Here is a 25280-nt window from a genome sequence, read left to right on the forward strand (position 1 = left end):
GAGGGATTACCAGGCAAAAAAGAAAAGATTCACACTAACAGGATTTGTTCGTTCGTCAGCCTGAGTTAAATAAAGGAACCTAATTGTTTTAGCATGAGATAAGTGTATAGGATAGTATTTGAGGCCCAGGCCTATTGTTATATCCTTAAAGCAGGACTAAACCCCCAGATTTCTGGCAGAACGGCATGTTGCTTGATTTGAAAAAACCTATGGGAAAAACCAAGAAATGAAGGCGAAGACCGTCTCCTCTTGTCTCACTATACTCTTTGGCTGTGCTCAGACAGGAAACTTTGGAATTTTTTTACCGGAAAACAACGCCATGACAGTTTGCCCAGCGCATCAAGAAAAATGTTATATGAGAGCTACAAAATCTTTATAAATATCAACAACTAGCCAATGCTGGTGGCCTGTATGGAAACAGTGTTGCTCAAAATGGTTGAAAGTTATATACATTTGGTCATTCAGTGGCAAACTACTCAACTGCCATTGACTCCCATGTAACTATTGGTAAAGTGACGCGAGCCGGCCGCAGCAGCAGAGCACAATAGGCAGGACAAACCCCCCGCTCTGAACACGCTCTAATGTAATCACAATGGGAGATTTCTGCATTGAGGTAAACACGTTAAATTGTTCACCAACTTGAAGTCAGTTTTTCATTTTCGTTTGCGGTTTTTTCGTGATTCTTGTCCAAAGGTGCAGTGCAAAAATCACCCTCTGCTTTTTCTTCTCGAGTGCGAGACCAGAGCGGACCTGCAGCTGGGCCGCAGTCAGGCCATAGTACAAACACACATTCTCCCCCTCCCTCCTCCTCTCTTTCTCTCTGCAGTCTGCACAATCGGAAGTGGTTGAGTGGTTCTGAATGTGGGGTCCGGGGACCACCAGTGGTCTTTGAGAGGATTCCAGGATTCTCTGTTATCTCTCAACCTAATGGAATTCTGGACAAAATCATATCTAGGCTACATTAAAAAGAAGAAAAAAAACAGATTTGCATCTGAGAGATCAAATCTCATCATATGGGGGTCCATTGCCCCAATGTGAACTAAATTAGGGCTCCTTAATATGAAAAAGGTTGGGAATGATTTACAGCAACACAATGCAATTTCCTTCCTTTTATTTCTATTTATGATTATAGTGGCTTTTATTGATAGTATTCTGTTACATCACCACATGGCCATCTTGTTAGGAAAATAACAGGCAATTGTAATCAATTAACAGGTGATTAACAGGTCAAGTGACACAAACAGCCAATGAGCTGTGTGTATTGTAGTGCCATATTGGTAGGAAAATGCTTGTGACATCATGGGAATACTATGAATAGGCTTGGAGTTGTGAGGAGCCGGGAAAGGGTACAGGGGGAGTAGGGGAGTTACTATCTTGAAATCCCATAGTCTTTGGTTCATCATGACGTCAGGTTGTACTTGTACCACATTTTGTGCATTTTTTAGGGCAAAAAAAAGCAGCTTTGAACCCATAGAGGGCACTTATGCGGCTGAAAATTATACAAATGGTAATGGTAACAGTTTGGTCTCAAATGTGGAACATTTTGACCAGAAATCTTCACACACCACCCCAAAAGTCATATTTGGTTAAAAGCTGAAAAAAAGTGTTTTGGGGTTTAGTCCTGCTTTAAACAATATTTAATGACAAACTTACATTTATGAATATGAAAATTAAATGCTACATTTATTTCCCCTTGTGCTAGCTATACTCAAATAGGCTACTCTCTCTTCTTTCAAAAATGTCTCAACATGTGCAATCCCAAAAATAAATGCAATGCTGTTTCTGGGTGAACACTTATCTTCCACTGGTTGGCAATAAACTTGAGGTAGCTAGCCTAGTAGCTACTCTAGTTTCTGATATCATCATTATGCCGGGTGAACCAATCCTGAGGCCGGATGGGAAACAGCTGACTGAGCAGCAACAACTGAACACACACACCGTCGCCTTTTCCGGCAGGTGGTGTAGGAGCCTACAGTCCAACTCTTTGGACACCATAGTCTCTGAAGGTCGGCACCTGTGACTCTGCTTGCTATGAGACTTTCCAAACACATTTTTACATTTAATGCGAGAGGCTGTCGGATGCATTAACCTGTAGGAGAGAGGTCTCCCACCGCCTGCCTGGCTCATTGAGGAGTCAGCCCTCCTCGTCATCCCCCTGCCCAGCCCAGCCAGTCGCACAATGGCAGTGTCCCTCATCCGAGCTTGCCGCAGTCTCGCTCTCTCGACGTGGCTGCTGTCGTTTTCTTTCGTCCATCTGCTCTGCCTGGACTTCACGGTGGCGGAGAAGGAGGAGTGGTACACCGCGTTCGTCAACATCACGTATCTGGACCCCGTCACCGCGGAGATCAAGACGGAGAAGACCGAGTGCGGTCGATATGGCGAGCAGTCACCGAAGAAGGAAGCCAAGGGACTTGTGCTCCTGCCGCCCGCCGTGCAGGACAGACAGGCGTGCGACCCAAACGTCAAGTTCCCCCTCCCGATCGTCCCTCCGGGCAGCGCCTGGGTGGCATTGGTCGCCGCGGGGAATTGTACGTTTCGAGAGAAAATCCGTAACGCCGCGAACCACAACGCTTCTGCAGTTGTCGTTTACAATGTGGGCTCCAGTAACACCAACGAGACCATAACAATGGCCCACCAAGGTACGGCTTTCTGCAAACAATCCACTTGTTTTGCATTGTTATTATTTGTCTTTCCCGTTGTTGTTGTTGTTGTTGTTGTTGTTGTTGCAGGTAACAGGTTACCCTTCCGCGTTGTTTCACTGTTTACTCTCTGGCATGATGCTTGTCAGCAGGGCACACCACCAGTCTGTCTCAATCCAGCCCTCAAATGCCCCCTTCTCCTCTCTATCTCCAACTGATGTGATCATTTAAAGTGTCATGAGAATGTGTGGCTCTTAATTGAATCAGGTGGGCAAGAGTGTTGGAGCAAAACACTTTAGCTTAACAAGCTAATTTGATCAACAACTCAATTCAACCAAATATTAGATTAGTTTGTTAAACAACAAGGTGCATGTGTATTTGTGTAGCCTGTGTTTTCTTACTGTTCATTGACACAATAGTCTCTGGTCATTTAATAGTCTGACTTTGGAGGTTGTTTAGGTTAAATTGTAAAGTTGGCTTCCCTATATTCAATAACTATAGCCCAAGATCCCTGCTGGTTTTCATTGTAATCAAGGACTGATTTACTTCTACATTATGCAGAATGAATGCAGTTAAGTACTTGGTAAACTACCAGTACTCTGCATCCTCTAGCACTGATCTAGATCTGCTGAAATGACAAATTAACTGTAGGATTTTAATTGGGTCTTTGTTGAACTTTGTATGTCTGTGGTAGTTGCCTTCATATGATGCATATCTAAGATCTAATCACGTTTATGACAAAACATTACATGGCAACCATCTTTGTAATAAGGTGTAATAAGACTAATACTTGTTCAAAAGTGTCACTCAATACATAACTTACCAGCTTGTATTGGAAATTACTTTAACTGCTTGTCTGCTTATTAAATTGTCATGCTTGAACTTCAGTAAGTTTGTAAACTTGTATAACCTCATGGAGTAAGCTGGCCCTGATCCCACAAAAGCTTAATGGACTTACTACTACCACAGTTACAATCAGTACATATCGTACAGTAAATGTAGAAAAACAGGAAATACATTTCCCAACAGACCGGGTAAATCTGTACATTTATGGGAAATCTGTACATCTGCCAGCACTTTCCCAGATGGGGAAATGTGGATAAAAAAGCAAATACTTTAAGCACACTGACACAGACCACTGTTCCCCTCAACATTCCACCATCCAAACTTAAGAGCTTTGGAGATCGAGCATTCTCAAGAGCTGCACCCCGACTTTGGAACTCCCTCCCCCAGACTGTCAGAGACTCACCTTCACTCCCCACTTTTAAACTCAAAACCTACCTGTTCTCCCAAGCTTACAACCTCCCCTACCCTTAACCACCTCCTCCAACCTCCCATCCACCCTCTTTTCTGTCTGGCCCCTGTCCCTCCCACTCATTCCCTCCCTCCCCTCTGTTTCCATATTTCCCAGATTGATCTGTTAATTGCTACATTTTTGTTATCCTGTTAATTGTTATTTATATCTGTTGCCTGTTGCTCGTTGTTATCTTGTTTCCTGTTGTACTCACACTGTTAGCGTCTTTGGGTCCTTGAAAAGCTATATCAATTAAATGAATTATTATTATTATTATTATTATTATTATTAGACCAGAGAGCAGTCTGTCAGATGAGAGCGGTCCATCAGAATGCGCTCCATCCTTGACTTCAACCTAGAGTCATGCTGCAATCCTCAGGCTGCTTCCAGTAACGTTTTCTTGTGTTTCACTCACAAGTTTAAGCACACGTTTTTTTGTTTTTGTCATTGGAAACATCGTAGGATTCACATATCATAATGTAAACACGTGCTAGTTGTTCATGTTCAAGCAAAATGGATTACGATATGTTATCACTGGGAAGGAACACGTCTCACAGATGTCAGACTCGCAGATGTGTGGGGTCAGTATTTAGACTCACAGCTAGAAAAAAGAGTGAGTCTATTGACTTTTAGCACTGTCAATATGCTGCAGTGTCCTCAAATAAACAATTTTAGGAACTGAGTGGTGAAGCAGACAGACACGATAAAAATGATATCACAGCTGCTCCCTTTGTCAGACTCTGACTAAAATAGTATGAAAGTAGAGAGTCCCCAGATGTTAGCCTAGGTAAACCCAGCCCCCACGTGACCTGCTCTCTCAGTTCCCAGTCATAGTGACTGAGAACAGGTCTGAGAGCAGGTCACGTGGGGGATGGGTTTACCCAGGCTACCCAGATGTAGCCATCAGGTTCTTGAAGAGGAAATCACATGTACATGTCATATACTACCTTCTTGACAGATGCAATGTAGGCTGACCAGATAATCAGACAAACACAAACACTACATACTGTAGATAGCACAGTGTAGGCCAGTTCACTCACACTCCCTGTTTACTGACTGTTCAGTTGATCTGGCTGGCTGTAGTTAAACCTGGCAAGACATGAAACCATGCATGGTCATTGTTTTATGTGCGCACTGCCCAGTCTAGTTTAGCTAGAAATCAATGAATAGACTATTAAAGACAGTGTAAGGCAGCAGGGGTTCTCAAACCATTTCATGTGAAGGACCCCTAAACTGACCCAATTAGACCACGGTAGGGTTGTCAAAATTATCAATAGTATCGATAAGTATCCATACTAAAATTTTGAAATGGATACAATACTCATTTGCAACAGGTGTCGATAGTATTGATAAGTATCAATACTACAATTTTGAAACAGATGCAAATCTACTATTTGCAACACTATGGATACTAGCAGGGCTTTCTCTGAATGAAAAATCAAACATACTACTGATTATCCCCTCCCTATTAGTGGGTATCTCTTGATCAGCAAGCTAAAAGTGTTCCGATAGGCTGATGACTAGAGCAGGGGTAATCTGCTGTGTTCTGATAGGCTGAGGACTAGAGCAGGGGTAATCTGCTGTGTAAGTGCAAAGATTTTAATGAGTTTTATTGGGCCTAGATTATGGAGAGGCGTGCGTCTGTCCGTCCATCTGTCCCTGTGGTATCGAAAATGGTATTGAGTATCGATATTTTCCTGGGTATCGAAGTAGAAATTCTAGTATCGTCGTGACATCCCTAGACCACGGATCCCATTGTGATAAGATTTTTGCTTTTAAATGTTTTAGTACAGAAAGTGTATGAAACCCACGACCAAAATAGTCATACATTCTGTCACTGTTACTTATGTATGGCCTTATAGTGAAAATAAATTATTCTCCTTTTTGCTGGGGACCCCCTGGAACCCCCTCAAGGACCCCTGGGAGTCCCCGGACCCCACTTTGAGAACCACTGGTGTAAGGTACAAGGGAGATTCATCCACAAATGAGTTGTAAATGAGTTGGGCAGCTGCTGAAGTAAAAGGCTGTGTATAGGTCCCAGGTGTTGAAGATGTCGGGACAGGAAGACAAACAAAAAATGTCACTTTCCACTTTTTGCTAGCACCATCATCACCACTCTCATAACAGGCTAACTGTGCCACTCTGTTCTAAAAAAAATTGTGCTGCTAACCCTACTTCTGTCTTTAATTCTAATAATCATTTTATGATAGATCTACAACTGGCTGGGACAGATCTTTCTATCCCAAGCTTGTGGGAGTTAACATGCAAACCAACATTGCACTTTCTTTACATCTCTCTTTTGTCACCCACTTAATTAGCATATTCGAATGCTTTATCTGTTGACATGTTATCCCATCATAATACCTACCTAATACCCACTCTTTCTAATTTGTTGAACTTGATAGTGCCTAGAGACCCATCACTTGTAAGGATAAAGGAGGCCTAGCTGTGAACAGAGCCTTACTTTTCCATGTAACAAGAATTTCCATTGGAAATCTAATGTACACATGGCCTTCATTTTCATGAAGGTGGAGCTGACATCCACACATGCGTGAGACAGCTGCAAAAATGATGTACAAACAAAAAGCACATGGACAAAGTGCTAGAATGGGGGGGGGGATCCTCCTTGTTAGACGCTGGCTCATTTCAGGGAGTAGCTGACGGGTGGTGTAGGAAAGGTTTTGAAGGGGGTTCAGGAAATTAACACCACCATGGTACAATGATCAGATGAAAGGAGGGAGGTCCAGTCCAATCTGGTGAGATTTTGAATGTTTTATTGTGGCTGTTGCGGTTTGTTTTACCTGTGGCAGACACAAGAGAAAAGTATTATCATTTACATCGAAATACACATTATACAATAGATAACAAATAGAGAAACAATTAGGCTTTTCTTATTCACATATTCATTCATACATATCATATATCACTACAGGTACCCGAGGATTCTAGAAATAACAGCATTCATATTGTAATATATATACATTTAACACCACCACCAATAATCCACCATTTACTGTATTAAAGATCAATGTTACACTTACATTTGGCATTCACTCACAGGTTCAACATGATTTGGACAACTGCTCTTGGTGCAAGCAAGCTGTGTTCTGCCAAGGAGGGACAAACATTGCAGCAATCAAGCTCACCCTGCACAGCTTGGAGGGTGGTGTGCTAGAGTGTTGGTCATGTGGGGGGGTGGAGGATTGTGGGAAATAGAGTTCCATTTGGACAAATCCTTTTCTACAGGTAGTGTTTGTGTTATCACCTCTTCAGCATCCTCATAAATAACTCATAATAACCCAGGGTTTGCACTGCAACAAGCACAGCGGTATCTCTACCACACACAACACCCACCTGACAGAGGAATCCCCCCTCCAAAGCTGTGGGGAGGCCAGGTCCATTTGCACATCAGGCCCAGAGGCACTCTGTAAGCAGGTCATTCAAATTTTATGCAAAGTTTCTGAAGCTTTTACTCAAATTCAGCGATTGTCTGACATTTCTGTTTCGGACCAAACTTGGAAGTTGCAACTTTGAAATGTCACAGTGTTAAAGGGAGTCCTGCAGGTAGTAGGTGCCTGAGAAGAAGTGGAGGGAAATGGCTCAGACAGACGTCGTAGACAGATCATCAGTGGTTCCCAACGCTGCTTCCTGGAGTACTGTTGCTTTTCATTCTAGCTGAGGACTGATTCAGAAGTGGGACACCAGGTGAACACAATTGATTACCTGCTAGGGTAAAAAACCTGGCAGCAGTACTAGAGGGCCAGTGTTGGGAACCGTACTGCCATAGTGGTTACGCCATAGTTAAGTAAGTGTGTGTGTGTGTGTGTGTGTGTGTGTGCGTGCGTGCGTGCGCGTGTGCGCGTGTATGCGGTTAGCACTGTCGCCTCACAGCAAGAAGGTCGTGGGTTCGAACCTCTGTCCGTCCCAGCTCTTTTTTGTGTGGGGTTTGCATGTTCTTCCCATGTTCGTGTGGGTTTCCTCCCACCATCAAAGACCTCCATGTTTGAAAGACCTCAACTGCGGCGCAGGCGGAGGATGATGTCCAGCTAATAAGTGGATCACTACAATGGCTGTGAAGGTGGAAGAAGGCTGCAGCAACTGGCATAGAATCCATGCCGTTGGTCACGAGTCTGTCTCTGTCAAGGACTGTGTGGTGGCTGTCTGTGGCACCAGTCTCTCCACATTAAAAGAAGTCACGCACAGGCGTCCACCTGTAGGAGGACCATACTCCTCTGCCCCACCTGCAGCCAAGACTGGAATATAAACCATGAAATGAAGAGACACTGTGACGAGACAAACAAGGCAGTCAGAAGAGGTCATGATTGACAAAGCCCGAAGAGAGCAGAAAGGAATCAAGAGACCGTTGCAAAAGGATAAATACACAAAACATGTGGTGGTGGACCACCACCACGGTGACTGACTAGCAGAAAATACACCATAACAAAACGTGGTGGTGTTGACTGACTAGCAGAAAATACACCATAACAAAACATGTGGTGGTGGTGACTGACTAGCAGAAAATACACCATAACAAAACATGATGGTGGTGGTGACTGACTAGCAGAAAATACACCATAACAAAACATGTGGTGGTGGTGACTGACTAGCAGAAAATACACCATAACAAAACATGTGGTGGTGGTGACTGACTAGCAGAAAATACACCATAACAAAACATGATGGTGGTGGTGACTGACTAGCAGAAAATACACCATAACAAAACATGATGGTGGTGGTGACTGACTAGCAGAAAATACACCATAACAAAACATGTGGTGGTGGTGACTGACTAGCAGAAAATACACCATAACAAAACATGATGGTGGTGGTGACTGACTAGCAGAAAATACACCATAACAAAACATGTGGTGGTGGTGGTGACTGACTAGCAGAAAATACACCATAACAAAACATGATGGTGGTGGTGACTGACTAGCAGAAAATACACCATAACAAAACATGATGGTGGTGGTGACTGACTAGCAGAAGATACACCATAACAAAACATGATGGTGGTGGTGACTGACTAGCAGAAGATACACCATAACAAAACATGTGGTGGTGGTGACTGACTAGCAGAAAATACACCATAACAAAACATGATGGTGGTGGTGACTGACTAGCAGAAGATACACCATAACAAAACATGATGGTGGTGGTGACTGACTAGCAGAAAATACACCATAACAAAACATGATGGTGGTGGTGACTGACTAGCAGAAAATACACCATAACAAAACATGGTGGTGGTGGTGACTGACTAGCAGAAGATACACCATAACAAAACATGATGGTGGTGGTGACTGACTAGCAGAAGATACACCATAACAAAACATGATGGTGGTGGTGGTCACTGACTAGCAGAAGATACACCATAACAAAACATGTGGTGGTGGTGACTGACTAGCAGAAGATACACCATAACAAAACATGTGGTGGTGGTGACTGACTAGCAGAAGATACACCATAACAAAACATGTGGTGGTGGTGACTGACTAGCAGAAGATACACCATAACAAAACATGATGGTGGTGGTGACTGACTAGCAGAAGATACACCATAACAAAACATGTGGTGGTGGTGACTGACTAGCAGAAAATACACCATAACAAAACATGATGGTGGTGGTGACTGACTAGCAGAAGATACACCATAACAAAACATGTGGTGGTGGTGACTGACTAGCAGAAGATACACCATAACAAAACATGTGGTGGTGGTGACTGACTAGCAGAAGATACACCATAACAAAACATGATGGTGGTGGTGACTGACTAGCAGAAGATACACCATAACAAAACATGTGGTGGTGGTGACTGACTAGCAGAAAATACACCATAACAAAACATGATGGTGGTGGTGACTGACTAGCAGAAAATACACCATAACAAAACATGATGGTGGTGGTGACTGACTAGCAGAAAATACACCATAACAAAACATGATGGTGGTGGTGACTGACTAGCAGAAGATACACCATAACAAAACATGGTGGTGGTGGTGACTGACTAGCAGAAGATACACCATAACAAAACATGATGGTGGTGGTGACTGACTAGCAGAAAATACACCATAACAAAACATGGTGGTGGTGGTGACTGACTAGCAGAAAATACACCATAACAAAACATGATGGTGGTGGTGACTGACTAGCAGAAAATACACCATAACAAAACATGGTGGTGGTGGTGACTGACTAGCAGAAGATACACCATAACAAAACATGTGGTGGTGGTGACTGACTAGCAGAAAATACACCATAACAAAACATGATGGTGGTGGTGACTGACTAGCAGAAAATACACCATAACAAAACATGATGGTGGTGGTGACTGACTAGCAGAAAATACACCATAACAAAACATGTGGTGGTGGTGACTGACTAGCAGAAAATACACCATAACAAAACATGATGGTGGTGGTGACTGACTAGCAGAAAATACACCATAACAAAACATGGTGGTGGTGGTGACTGACTAGCAGAAGATACACCATAACAAAACATGTGGTGGTGGTGACTGACTAGCAGAAAATACACCATAACAAAACATGATGGTGGTGGTGACTGACTAGCAGAAAATACACCATAACAAAACATGATGGTGGTGGTGACTGACTAGCAGAAAATACACCATAACAAAACATGATGGTGGTGGTGGTCACTGACTAGCAGAAGATACACCATAACAAAACATGATGGTGGTGGTGGTCACTGACTAGCAGAAGATACACCATAACAAAACATGTGGTGGTGGTGGTCACTGACTAGCAGAAAATACACCATAACAAAACATGTGGTGGTGGTGGTGACTGACTAGCAGAAGACGTGGTGGTGGTGGTGGTGACTGACTAGCAAAACATGTGGTGGTGGTGACTGACTAGCAGAAGATGTGGTGGTGGTGGTGACTGACTAGCAGAAGATACACCATAACAAAACATGTGGTGGTGGTGACTGACTAGCAGAAAATACACCATAACAAAACATGTGGTGGTGGTGGTGGTGGTGGTGACTGACTAGCAGAAGATACTGCAGCGACAAAGCAAAAAGTCACACCTCATGAGAGGAAAGCAAAAAGCGAGCTCTTCACCCCAGAGCCACCACAGCTGGGCTGTAGCTGCCACAGCCAAAAACCTCTCCGCTCTGTCAGAGCCGATCTTTTAGTGACAGGCTTGACTTTTGGAGTCTGGTTTTGGAGAGAGCATGGAAAATGTTTAGGGAAAGCTCGCGTCAATCAGAGACAGTGTGACATGGCTCTATTAGTCTTTTGCAGCCTTTTCCTGTCAGTTCACATTTCGTCTCCTCGATGAATTGTACAAAATGAATCTAAAGCTCTGGAGCTATTTATTAATATGTACAGCATGCATGATTACACCACAGTGTAGCCTACTTGGCACAACTCTTGCTTTCTATATTTAGTTTGGTACGTGTTGTTGAAGAGGTAGCCAGTTAATTCTGTGGTAATCTGCAATAGACCTGGAGCCTCCCACTTCTTCACAGTCTTCATTCCCCCTGGCTTTCACATTTTGACCAAGTGTGTCTGAATTCTACAGATCTTTTCACATTTTGACCAAGTGTGTCTGAATTCTAGAGATCTTTTTACAAGTTCAGCTCCAGTCTGCCAGCATGGATATCAGCCTCCTATTTTAGACGCAGCTATTTTTGTCCGCTGAGTGCGTCACAGTTAACAGACGGAAGAGATGGGAGTAAAGATTTTAGACTTTGGGATATCTTACATGCATTTTTAATCTGTCTCCTTATTGCTATCATCAGCAATGGAGTCAACTATACATGGGCAATTTTACGAAAAAATCTATAACGTCTAGGTACAACAAGATAACAACCTAATTCCAGATAGGAGTTTTGAAATGATAGATTAGACTTTGAGTTTCCCCATGAGACGGTGCAGTTTTATCTTGTATGTTCTAAAGCAATTCTTACTTGACACTGACAGCAAGTAATTCCCCCAAAGCCCAAACCATATGGCCATGCCTCATGAAACCATGCATCTGCATTGCTCAGACAGGATCGTGCACTTAGGCCTACTGACATGGAAAAGAGGCTTACAAAACTGGCAACCGTCCATATGTTAACATTATTGAAGATTTAAGAGTATCATCTTACTAATACTATGGGTTGACTTAAGCCTTATGGAGAAGAGGGGTGAGCCTTTTTGTATCCACCTGTTTTCAATCGCTTACATTATGAACTCTCAAGCTATTGCAAATAGTCTCCCAACCTAATGTTTACACAGCGGCAGCACATAGTAATAATACAGTAGTGACTGTAGTGCTATAGTAATAATACAGTAGTACTGTATTATTACTATCTGTGTGGTATCCATTTACTGTGCGCACACACACACACACACACACACACGCTCTTTTTGTTGCTGTCAGCGGCTACCGGCGACCGCATTAGAGGCTGTAACGTACACACAGTCGAAAGGAGCAGACGCCATTAGGCTCTGTAAGGTTAAATCCCTGTGTTGCTAACCGTGGAGATATTACCAACTGATTACTCTGTGTGTGGGCAGGGTTGCTGGGGGAGGATGGTACGCATGCAATTCTTTATACCTTGCACACTCTTACCCACAGTGTGTTTTGGTAGGATCATGTGTGCTGTGTCCATCTTGCCTCCATTAGAATGTTGTCCCCCCCCCAGTGTTTGCTCTATTCATGTCTTCTTCTGACACGTATATTGAGGCCAGTTGCTTGGCTCCTAGTAGTAGTCAAGACTGAATCTTGAATTGTGACATTTTTAGCTGCTTAAATTAAAGATAAAACCAGTTAAAATGGGTTAGAGAGCTACAATACCTTTGTCATGTAATTGCATCTGTGCAGCTTTTACAACACATTTGTTACATAATAATGTATGATATAATGTATCATAGTAATGCATTTCACCTGTTTCATGAAAATACACGTGCTGGATATCGAGCCTGAGCCTCATCTGGAAAACATGCAACACCCTCTCTTCCATTCTCTCTCAATCTCCGGGTCTGTGTACGTAGCAGGTTCACGAGTATAATGGCCGTATGTCTGTCTAGAGTGCGGGGCATGAGGATACGGCACAGGGCCACATATCACCGGCTGCAGTAGGCACTGAGAGGCCATTTACACCTGGCACTAACATGCGTTTTTTGTGATCAGATGGTGCTTGACCACTTTGAAGTACAGGTGTAAACGCCCCAAGACACGAGGATGGATTGCGCAGGTGGTCAGGAATGCATTGTGACCACATTGAACACAAGTGTAAATGCAATGCGTCCTCTCAAACCACATACAACAACAGTCACTGCTGTTTTTCCCGCCACTCTACTCTATGGAGCTTGCCTGAACAGATCGCACTCGGATCTCACTGTAGACACTGGACACACATATTATACCAGGTGTAAATGCAATCACGCTAATGTGGTCAAGCACTATCCGATTGCAATCTGATCGCAGAAAACGCATGTTAAAGCCGTTTTCCCACGTGCGCTTTGTACCGCTAAATGACCGGAACGTGGTCTAATGCCTGCATGTGGGAAAGTTGTCGTGCCGGTATAAGCGCGACCCCGTCATCGCGGAGATTTCACCAGTTTCGAGCCAGTCAGAAGAGCGGTATGCGCGATAGCGGACTCAAGTGTAGAACGGGTCCAGTCATTTCCCGCGACACTCTCATGGGCGAGGTGTACACACGTTGCTTAATGTTCCAGCGGGCATAATCTAATCATTCGCGCACATTAAAGCAAACTGGCGAAATGATCTTGTGATAATAAGAGCAGTATATCAGCTTCATGTGTGGGCATGCTGATTTTCGCCTCTCTCCTCTCTGCTGCCTGCTCGCTGTCTGGCCACAGTCCTCCTCCTCCTTCAGTCACAGCCCGACAGGCACACAGAGAAGCAAATGCACGAAGCGAAATGTGGAAGTATTTTGCTTACGTTGCCGACAGCGAAGGCAAGCCCGGACACATCAAAGGAAGCCAGTCTGTAAAAAGTGCTTCAACGCGACGCAGGTGAACGGATAAACAAGCAAACTTATTTCACCATTCGGAGTTTTGCCGACATGTCACTCCCCACTCGCTCTGCAGTGCCGCCCCGCCCCCCAACATACAGGCAATTTGGCTGCTAGATTCCCATATGCGAATGGAGAGATGTGAAGGGAAATGTCCGATATTGACTTACAGGTCATTTTCCGGTACGCATGTGGGAAAACGGCTTTAGTGTCAGGTGTAAATGGCCTCTAAGTGGCTGTATCTTAGTATCCAGAGTGTGGGGCATGAGGTTGACAGTGACACAGGGCCACATATCACCGGCTGCAGTAGGCACTGAGTGGTGACGGCAAGTTGAGTAAGCCACTGCTTGTAGAGGGAGTGAGGCACCGTGGGGATCCCGTCTGACTAGGGCTGTGATATGCTTATCTCCTGATTCAATACTACCATGATACTTGGGTGCCGATTCGATATGTATTGCGATTTTACAAGTGCAGTATTGCGATTCGATATTACGATTTATTTTCGTTTGCTTTTTTAACACGTGGGGAAAAAGTTGAATCATACACTTCTAGAGATCGTATTCACCTTATGTAGCCCTGCCCACTTGACCCGTTTACTAGTTACTTTTAAAGAGTAGATTATTACTAGTCTTGTCATCACGAAAGAACTAAGGTTTATGAGATGCTCAGTTTAATGTGTACGAAACATATGGAGATTGAAAATGGCGTTGTAAACTCCCTGTGCTGTGTTCTGTGTTGTGCATGAACCTCCAGGTACGGGCGATACTGTGGCCATCATGATCCCAGAGCCTAAAGGTCGGGAGATTGTGGCCTTGCTGGAGCAGAACATCACGGTCACGTTGCACATCACCATAGGAACCCGCAACCTGCAGAAGTACGTGAGCAGAACCTCGGTAGTGTTTGTCTCCATCTCCTTCATCGTTCTCATGATCATCTCCCTCGCCTGGCTTGTCTTCTACTATATCCAGAGGTTCCGCTACGCTAATGCACGAGACCGCAACCAGGTACGACTACACGCTCTTTTGTTTATTCAAAGCATCACCCGTCGAGTTGATATGTTTACATACCTGTTTAAAGGGGACACTGAGAGTGCAATGGTGCCGTGGTCTCCGTCTTGACATTAGTCGGTGTCGTTTTCCATCTGGTGTTGGTCCTGTAAAGCGGGCCGAGGCCAGAATTAGCCTGACAGCTGGACGGACGGAAACACGGCAAAAACCAGTGAACCATCAACCAAGGCTGCATTCTGGCTCTTTGAGCCTACAGTGCAAATACTTGTGCTGGCCACCACAGTCGCTGCTGTTAACCACCTCTGACGTTCTTGTGACGTCTGTAATGACGGTACATCACCATGAAGGCTATGATTGGGACGGGTGCCATGGGGACCATTGTTTGAATTTTCTGTTTGAATTATGTTCTACCGAGAATTCATCCATATTGAGTAGCAATTCTGCTTTGAATCAATCTCTAAGACAGCCCTCCTACTAAAACAGATTTTGAACAGTGATATGGTTGATATGTTTTGCGTGATCAGTGAAACTAAACTATCAATGAAAACTCTCTCTCTCTCTCTCTCTCTCTCTCTCTCTCTCTCTCTCTCTGTCTCCACTTGTTATCTCTGTAAATCTCTCTTCATCTTCCTGGTATCTCTGCTCTCCCCAAGTTTTATTTATTAGTTTTTTTTTTACTCTTTTCTTTTGTCATTCTAATAAAGTGAAAAACATAGGTTTGTTTTCACTCTTCTGAAACAGGTTAAATGATCATAACATTTGTCACACACAGTGCCCCTAAAACACTTAAAACATTGGCCAAATTAAATTTCCCCTATATTCTGAGATGGCATCAGTTTATGCATTTCTGTGTAAGACAAAGCATCAAATGTAGAACAGCTCTACTCTGAAACAGCTGTACATCTGCACACAATTCCATAAAATACAGGGTTTTACGATGACAATGTATAAACAAGCAAGGTGAGGTGTGTTTATGATTGATTGATGATTGCCTTTGTGTACCTCTTAGTGAGATTTCTGAATTTCAACCTAGACACCAGACTTTGAAAGCACTTGAGTGAGGGAGGCAAAGCAGTGGTGAGTGGATTTTAAAGTCGAGCTGAACCCAAAAATGACTTTTCTTTTCTTTTAGTTCAAACACCTGGGTATTCAGTGCAACTATTTAATAATGTATGCCAAAAAAATCACAAAAATCTAATTTCTTTAGTTTTTCCACACTTTTTCACATCAAAAGTTCATTTTTCAAGATTTCATTCATAACAGTAATCTACAGTTTGCTGACGTCACCTAGTACTATCAAATTTCTACCCCATTTCAACCAATCATATCACGACATGGCAGCTGTCAATCAAATCTTCATTTCAGGATAATTTTCTATTCCAAATGAAGGGGAAAATGGCGCCTAGTGCCTGTCGTACCTCGGAGATTCCAGGCCGACGAGCTGCACTCTCCGCTCCGGCAGCTGACTGCCTGCAGCTCGCTGAGCTCCACTCAGCCACTAACCTCGCGTCGGCAGGCTCTTCCACAACGCCACAACACGCTGAATCCCACTCGATTTGGTAAAATGGTAAATGGTAAATGGCCTGCATTCATATAGCGCTTTTATCCAAAGCGCTTTACAATCAGAAGGTACATTCACCCATTCATACACCGATGGCGGCAGGCTACCACACAGGGTGCTTACACACCATCAGGAGCAATTTGGGGTTCAGTATCTTGCCCAAGGACACTTCGACATGCAGACTGGAGGAGGCGGGAATCGAACCACCGACCTCCGATTTGGAGGCGGAACACTTCAGGATTGGCCAAAGCCCAATCCAGTCCCCAGAATTGTCAAATAAAATCATCAACAAGCTACTGTGACCCGCCTCTCAACCTGTCATCTCAGACAAGTTATGTTTTCAGTCTGAAACGGACTCTGACGCACAGGTTCAGTTCGACTTTAACAGCACAGCTTTATTTGGCAATCCTTTATCAATATTTACCTTGACATAGCCCCGCCCCTTCCAAAGAGATCCATTTCTTCTGTGGAACGCAATAATGAAACTTTCATAGTCATTAACCTTTTTCTTGACAGTGTTTTTGGTTTAATTGTTTAATTGTTTATTGTGGATCCCCATTAGTCTACACCAAAGGTGAGACTACTCTTCCTGGGGTCCAAACACGTAAAATACAAACATAAAAATCCAAAAGCATTGAAGTCACTGAGAGCTGTGATGTACTGTAGAAAAAGCCTAATATGAGTCCTAGTTAATGGGTTAACATAATAAACAATATGTATCAATGTAAGGAGGCAGTCAAATATGGTATGGTACTATGGAAATGTGTTGTCATGTATGTCCCATTTCAAAAATATCAAAAGTACCAAGTGACTGGTCTGGATTTGTCTTCTGGACTTTTCTGAATTCTAAGACCATCATTTGTCATCACTGTGGTTCACTGGATTTAACATTTATTTTGGCCACTCCGATTTATGTCATATGCTGAAGTTTCTCTTTTATTTGATGTCTTACAGAGACGTCTGGGAGATGCTGCCAAGAAGGCCATCAGCAAGCTCCAAGTACGGACCATTAAGAAAGGAGACAAGGTAAACCTCATTGGAATCCCCATATTCAAAACAATACAACAATAATAATACAATAACAATATAATAATCACATTTATTACAAAATATGTTTAGAGATATGTTTCACTAAATACAAAAAGATATATTTGAAATATATTTGAAGTGGCCAAGTGGTTGGTCAGGGCGCCTGTTCAGTTCCTAGTCTACGTCCTAGTCTGCGGCTCGGCAGAGGGGGTGGAGCAACGACTGGGACAGCAGGGGGAATTGGCCAAGTACAATTGGTAGAAAATGATAGTAAAAAAAATCAAAAACTTTATAAAAAAAAAGAGGTGGAAAAAAAGTGGCCAAATATCATTTAATACTCATTATTAAACTTATCTGAAAAGATATTGTGAAGTATAATAGGCCACGCCCATCATGGGGGAAAGCTCTCCGTTCACTTCCATACACCAGCGTCATTTTCCTTGAATTAAACATAGCTAAAAGCTGTTGTGTGGTGGGCTGCGCAGACAACAAAATTAATGTGAAAAAAATCGTCAATTAAAGTTTTTTTGTACTCCCGAGCAAAACAAGGAAGCCATTGAGAATTGGCGAGGAGAAAAATGTGGATCTAGCTGTCAATGAAGTAAGTTGGAGTGTTCATCATCCGGTATATATGATCTTTGTGTGCAACAGGTGACATAGGAGAACGCCAGGATTGGGGGGGGAGTTTTTGTTTCCCCCCGTTTTGGGCGTAATTTCTGAATGACGACGCGCTCCGCAGTGTCTCTATATGACAATTACGTTTTTTTTCTCTTCCATGTTTCTCAAATTTATATTTTCCTGCCTCAGTTTGACACTTATTCTGATTAAGTTAGTCGTTCCACTGTATTGGTTTGTTTGGAGAAAACGTGTGAAACTTTCACAATTCACACTCACCAATGACTCACATTCATCACGACGACTTCAGTACTGCAGAGTCCTTGAAATGAAACACTGCTTATAGGAGCATATCGTCAGTGTGTGCCAGGCCAGCATCACTCGCAAAGTCGTCTTTTTATTTGTCCACGGCTTTTACAACGACTGTGTTTCAAAGTTAACTAGACCGTTAAGCAACTCATTAATTTTTACTTTAGTCATGCTTTTATTCTATGAGAATGTTAACGGAGGCAATTCCCATCTCACCTTTGTCTTGTCTTTCAGGAAACGGAGTCAGACTTTGACAACTGCGCAGTGTGCATTGAAGGGTATAAGCCTAATGATGTTGTAAGGATATTACCATGCAGGTAAATGCAGGACTTGTTTGATAAAAACATCACTATATTATTATATATGTTCACAGAAGTAGGTGTGATGACAAAAATATTTATTAGCTTATTACAGTAGCTGTAGTGAACACAGTACTACCTACAGTATAACTAGTGCATATTCTATACCGTTTTATTGTGTACAACTACTGTACATTCTAACAATGAATCATTATTGTTCAAGATGGATGGCCAATATGACCTTGTTTGTGTGTTGGGTTCTTGTTGGTCAGGCATGTCTTCCATAAGCACTGTGTAGACCCATGGCTACAAGACCACCGGACATGTCCCATGTGTAAAGTCAACATCCTCAAAGCCTTGGGTATACCGGTAAGGCCCTTTTGACTTAAGGTCCTTACACATCGGGAGCATTTTTTTCGTGCGATTAATTTGCAAGTCAATAATATTTTCCGAACCTATATCAGTCAATGCAACGTTGCAATGCGGCGTTTATTTTTTCGAACCACCGTCGATTTTTCAGAAATTCGCTTCCGACGTGTACACATCTGTGGCTGTGATTGACAGGTGGGTCAAAACTCGCATCGCAATTTCGGGCCGTATATTCGCATCGCTCTTGATGTGTAAGGACCTTTATTCTCGTGATTTGTGCCATCTTACCCATAGTCTGAATTACTGTTACGCACTGCTCCCATTCCTCATATATAAAGACAAATCTCTTTTCTAAAGAGCGTGAACGTAAATGGAAGCCCTGATGTTTAAGGCATGTTTGAGGACGCCTCTAAAAGATATCTATGGTGTGTTTATCTAGCTCAACGCAGACTGTTTAGATGATATTCCACCAGACTATGAGGCGTCCGTTGGAGGTCCACCTGCCGATCCCGTCACTGGAGCTAGCGAGGTCACGGTGAACGAGAGCTCGGTGGTACTGGACCCAGCAGGGAGGACGATAGACCTGCAGGAGCTCTACCATGATGCAGAGAGGGTCTCGCAGGCGGGGGAGGGCCACATTGCCAGCAGTAAGTATTGGAGAATGGCCATTTACACAACAGCTAATTATATACTGTACCGCCTTAGTTCACTGTTCATTCACATGTATTCAATCAGAATGAGCACGAGAGCACATGTCCATTACCCCCCCCCCCCCCCCCCCCCCCGGCCCAAGGTCTGAACTAGGCCAGCAGTCACCTCACCTGCTTGTTCAGATCCTCCTGGGTGTTGCAGGAGAGAAAGAACAGTTCATATCCTCCTGGGTGTTGCAGGAGAGAAAGAATAGTGTTCGCCTTTCCAGAAAGTCACAAGCTAACCCAAATACCATGACATGGATTATAAAGTACACCGTATACTATGGTATAGTTAGTGGATATTGGTACCTTATGCAAGCAGCTAAGCACTGTGCCTTTTTCCTAACAGCTGTTTAACACCTGGTATGTATCAGCAGTTTATAGCATGTGTGTTTGTGCTGGTGTGTGTGCGCACATGCACACACACGTGTGTGTGGTGTTGGCCCCTTAGCCTCCCAAGCCTCAAGATTGTCCCAGGAGTGTGCTTCCACCGGCGCAACCCATTTTCTGGCTGGTAGAGAGGTCAACAGAACCATTCAAATTATCTAGCCACAGCTGGTAGAGAGGTCAACAGAACCATTCGAGTTTAGTTTCAGTGTCCAGAAACAAAATGCTTTCTCCCATTACACGTGTACATTACTGCTCACCTTTCTTTCTACTGCCATTTTAAATACTTTTTTTCACCCAACTTCAAACATCTATCCACTGTCGATATTTGCGTCACTTTCACATTTAAAGGGGTACTTCCCTGAAAAACAATGCAGATTTATTTTGCACATGATCTCACACGCATATCCGAAAGCTGTAAACAGCTTTACAGACATTCATTTAGTTTTACATTGAGGGTTGATTTGAGTTAAGTTGATGCCAGTACGTGATGTCATCAGAAGGCACTGAATCATTGGGTTGTACCCTTCTGATGACATCACTGCCATCAACTTAACTCAAATCAACTCTCAACTGTAAAACTAAATGAATGCCTGCTAAACTTTTTACAGTTTTCGGATATGTGTGAGATCATGTGCGAAATAGATCAGCATTAAGTTTCGGTACTAACCTGCAGTTTCACTTGTCCTAACCCGCTGCCAGTGTGAGTTCACTGCGGTAACAATTCACACAAAAAATATTTATTATCTCTGCCAGGCAGAGCCTGGAGGGGAGTGAGTGAGAGAGAGTGTGTGTGTGTGTGTGTGTGTGTGTGTGTGTGTGTGTGTGTGTGTGTGTGTGTGTGTGTGTGTGTGTGTGTGTGTGTGTGTGTGTGTGAGTGAGTGAGTGAGTGAGTGAGTGAGTGAGTGAGTGAGTGAGTGTGTGAGCGTGTCCACAGCTAATCTCACATAGAGGATAGATAGATAGATCGATAGATAGATCGATAGATAGATCGATAGATAGATAGATAGATAGATAGATAGATAGATAGATAGATAGATGCTCTACAACCTATCGCGGTTGCGGTGATTCACAATTTAAACAAAAAACGATTCTATTGACTGTTTGATAACGTCATTACAATGACGCCTGACTTCTCACTCCTTCGGCCGGTAGGGGCGGAAGTGATCAGCAACAGCGGAAACATAGATAATGGTCGTTGGAAAGCTTGCAAGTTCAGGACAGAAAGTTTTGTTAGCAGTTGTGTTGAAGAGCTGTCTTGACAATTTGAGGCACCAGTTGTAAATGAGCAGAGCGGTTGAGTGGGTGAGCGAAAGTGAGCAGCGGGGTGGCTGCCCTCATGGCAGGCAGAGGTGTGCAGATTGTAAAACTGTGAATGTAGACGTACCCACATCTTGTGATGAAAATAAATCATGCAGTCCCTCGAGGAAAGACGAGTTCCTGAATTTTGTGTAGATTAGGGCGGCAACTAACGATTATTTTCATTATTTGTTGATTATTTTCTCGATTAATCGATTAGTTGTCAGAAAATTGTGAACAATGTCGTTCATTGTTCCCCAAAGCCCAAGATGACGATGTGTTTTTGTCCACAACCCAAAGATATTCAGTTTACTGTCATAGAGGAGTAAAGAAACCAGGAAATCATTCACATTTTAGAAGCTGGAATCAGATAATTTTGTCTTTTCTCAAAGAATTATATAAAACGAAATAAAATGTTCTGTCAATCAACTAATCAATTAATCGTTGCAGCTCTAGTGTAGATACGCGTAGCGGCGCCTGGTGGACTTTATCTTGGGACAAGTTACATCTTAAGCTCTTTTATCCTGTAGCTACAAATGGTTAAATACACATTTTAAACCACGTCATCTTTTCTGTTCTGAAATTCAGCGGGCAATCTTTGTGGATCATGCAGCCGTATAAATGCCCCTCAGTTGTGGAATTGTACAAATTACCTCTGGTCTGTCCAGCTTGATGTCATTTTTATTATTGTTCATTCATGCTGTTCCCTGATCAGCCTCCAGCAGCCACAGGTCTGGTTATTGTCAGCCTAGGATTTATATAACTCTTTTATATCCTGCTCTCAGGCCTGGAGCAACTTGTGAGCAACTTGTGCCAAAATCCTGCTGCTCAGCACGGCAGACTGGCTCCACTAGTTGTACACTGTGTGCGGGCATACTGTATACTGCTATCCACACACACATGCAAGCAGGTCAGGCCCACACTGGGCACCCGTAAATAGAGCCATCTGGATGTCATAATTAAAGGCTTTTCACAAACATGTTTTGTTTTACGCACTGACTGCATTTTTCTCTTAATTCTGTCACACTCAAACGCACAGCAGGATTTTTTTTAAACTGTTCATTGAACACCAATGCTGGTTCCTCAGTCGACTTCATCAGCTGCCACGGTTTGTGAATGGCAGTCTCCTCTCCATCACTTGTAGCCAGCCCTGCTGTCTGTCCTTTTCTTAGCAGACCCTCTCTTGTTCCCTTCTATATCCTCCCCCTTTTGTTTTGTTTTGTAATCTAAAGGTGAGAGGAGGAAGCTGTATCATGCATGACATCATTTCCTGTTGCTTCCAAAATACAGGAGTGGAGTAATTTGTGCACTACTTGCACACACAAAAAAGGACTACAGTTTATTTTGCCACCGTGTTATAGGACAGTTTACTATTAAATTAGAAAGTGAAAGCAGTGATGCATCTGAACTATGCATTTGCTCACCTGTAGGTTCACTGTCACCTATAAACGACAACTCGAGCTGCTGTGTGTGGATTCTGCCCAATTTGCCATACAGGTACTCCACTACAAGGTAGTTGTCTGCTGCTCACACAGAGCGTTACCATTATGTTTACTTATAATGTGTGCTTGACAGCTAGGAGATCAGCTTGTCGTAAGCATGTGTTGTTCTCGAGATTAATTAGACGAGATAAGGGGGCCATCTGTCGTTCTTCACAACGCTAATAAGCGAACAGCTACGTAGCCACAGACTGACAATTGGCATGAGACGAACAAGCCGATCTGTGGGGATTTCTGTCACTGTCACACTATGGGTTGGTAGTGAGAGGGTTTCGTTGATACTGAATCTTCACACTGAAGGAGTGCTGTCCATAATGGTATTGCAGCTGTCAGTTGTTCTGGAGTCATGCAAATAGTGGGTGTGTGCTACAGTCGAAGCTCCGCCCAGAGCTGATCTGTTGCTGCAGTGTGCGACCAGCTTGTTGCTGTCTGTTGAATTGTTTTCCTGTTGGGACTGTTGGCAGGCAGGTATCAAATGAGCATTAAGTCATGATGGCTTTTACCCAAAGAATTCAACCTTCTCCACAGGACTTGACTACACAATATTGTCCCAGTCCATAGGGCATGTCTGGGAATGCCCATACAGGCTCTAGGAACGCCCACAACACCCCAGGCTGGGGTAAATTCCCCCGTTCTATCCATTCAGCAAAGTTAGAATTTAGCTGATAGCCCAGCCCAGGCAGACACGATCAGGGATTTAACCACCGCAGTAAATGCACATCTGAGCAGACGTCTTGTGTTCTGCTCTAGAACCCCCAAACCTGTAGTTTAGAGCCGCAGCACTGTCTTTTGGTGAGTCAGCCCATGAGATATATTGGCGGTTTTACCCCACTCGCGCGCCAGCCGTTTAACATTTTGTGGGCGTTCCCAGACATGCGGACTGTCTCTATAATACATCAGGTCAGAGACGGTGCCCAGGAAGGGAGGAAGGAGTGGTGTTGTATACTATCTTACAGTGACCTTTCGAATAATGACGGTAACCGCTCAAAATGGCCGCTACTTCTCTCTCCCCCAGGTGAGCACCAGCCTCCGCTGAGCAGCGACTCGGACACCTCTGTCATCCTGGCGGTGGAGGTGGGCATGTCGGAGGGAGACGCGTCCACGGAGCAGGAAGGTGACAAGGTTAAATCCTGAGCCGGTCGCAGCCAAACGAAAAGCATGAATCACCGAAGAAGAGAGGAGGATCGGGACGGGACGGGACCGTATGATCAGGAGACCCAGAGACTCTCCACGTCTTTGGATGGTCCTGATGGAAGTGGCTTCACAGAAGAGCGGCAACCAAGCAATACAACCCATAGCAGCACAACAATATCCCGTTCTGTCTGGTCTGGCTCAAAAAGGTTCTTTCCCCTGTATCTGTGGACATATTGCTTGCTAATTGTCTTACTGCAGTCACCTGTCACTATGCTGTTGGTTTGACTGCCATGGCAACCAGACAACCAGTCATATTCTGATGGCCCAATATCAAACCTCCAGTTTTTGTCCCCATCATTTCTTTCACTTTCTTAAAGCTAGCATCTGGAATAAGCACAACTACTGTGGCTGGTTAGGGGTACTTCAAGGTAGTGAAGCATCCCCCCCCTAATCTGGCAACACAAACCTCACTGCTAGGCACAACTTGGGCACAAGAGTAGCAGGGTTTCCCAAATCCAGACTGCAGCTTTAATTCTAAGAATTATGTGACTGATTTTTTTATTTCTTTGTACGAGATCACTGCCAATATAATTCAGAATTATGGTTTTACACCTAGTTGATATGAATGATAAACAGTGTGTCAAACAGTTGGTGTGTATTCTGACCAGCATTTGTTCAAGTCCAGACTTGGGTACATGTTATTACCCCTTGAAAACTTGAACCTTTGGTTTTTACACAATTTATTTTTAAGTGGTTTCTCACACTGGGGCTTTGGAATATATTGTATGCACACCTTATGTTATGATTTCTGAATGTCTAATCGTAACTTGCCATTACTAGTTTGTGAGCTCTGTAACTTGTGTGGGGAGGATATAACCAAATACACGCTAGATAATTCTATCCTCACATGTTGACAATCATAGTTTCCCACTGTAATGCAGTTTTGAAGTGATGTCACCCACTGCCCTTTTTTAAACAGCTGCTGAATGACCTGTACAAGCATCACAACAACACACAGCGTTCATGATTGCTCACTGCTGTGAAGATGGGAAAATCAAGCCAGCCAGTGTCATAGAGTGAGAAGGACTATCACTAATGTGTCAACACATCTCTGTGCCAAAATCTTCAGTTGTATCTTACTGTATTTATA

General features: G+C 43.5%; 1 protein-coding gene across 1 annotated transcript; it reads left to right on the forward strand.

Moving 5' to 3' along the window:
* Positions 1–2087: 2087 nt before the first annotated feature.
* On the forward strand, positions 2088–24635 carry rnf150a (ring finger protein 150a). Its single transcript, XM_083655626.1, has 7 exons — positions 2088–2639; positions 14684–14934; positions 17453–17524; positions 18686–18768; positions 19023–19119; positions 19559–19766; positions 24012–24635. Exons 1-7 carry the CDS (start codon positions 2180–2182, stop codon positions 24128–24130), a joined length of 1290 nt encoding a protein of 429 aa, XP_083511752.1. The 5' UTR covers positions 2088–2179; the 3' UTR covers positions 24131–24635.
* The last annotated feature ends 645 nt before the right edge of the window (positions 24636–25280 follow it).

Source organism: Poromitra crassiceps (genome assembly GCF_964638095.1).
Source record: "Poromitra crassiceps genome assembly, chromosome: 19".
NCBI classification, from domain to species: domain Eukaryota; kingdom Metazoa; phylum Chordata; class Actinopteri; order Beryciformes; family Melamphaidae; genus Poromitra; species Poromitra crassiceps.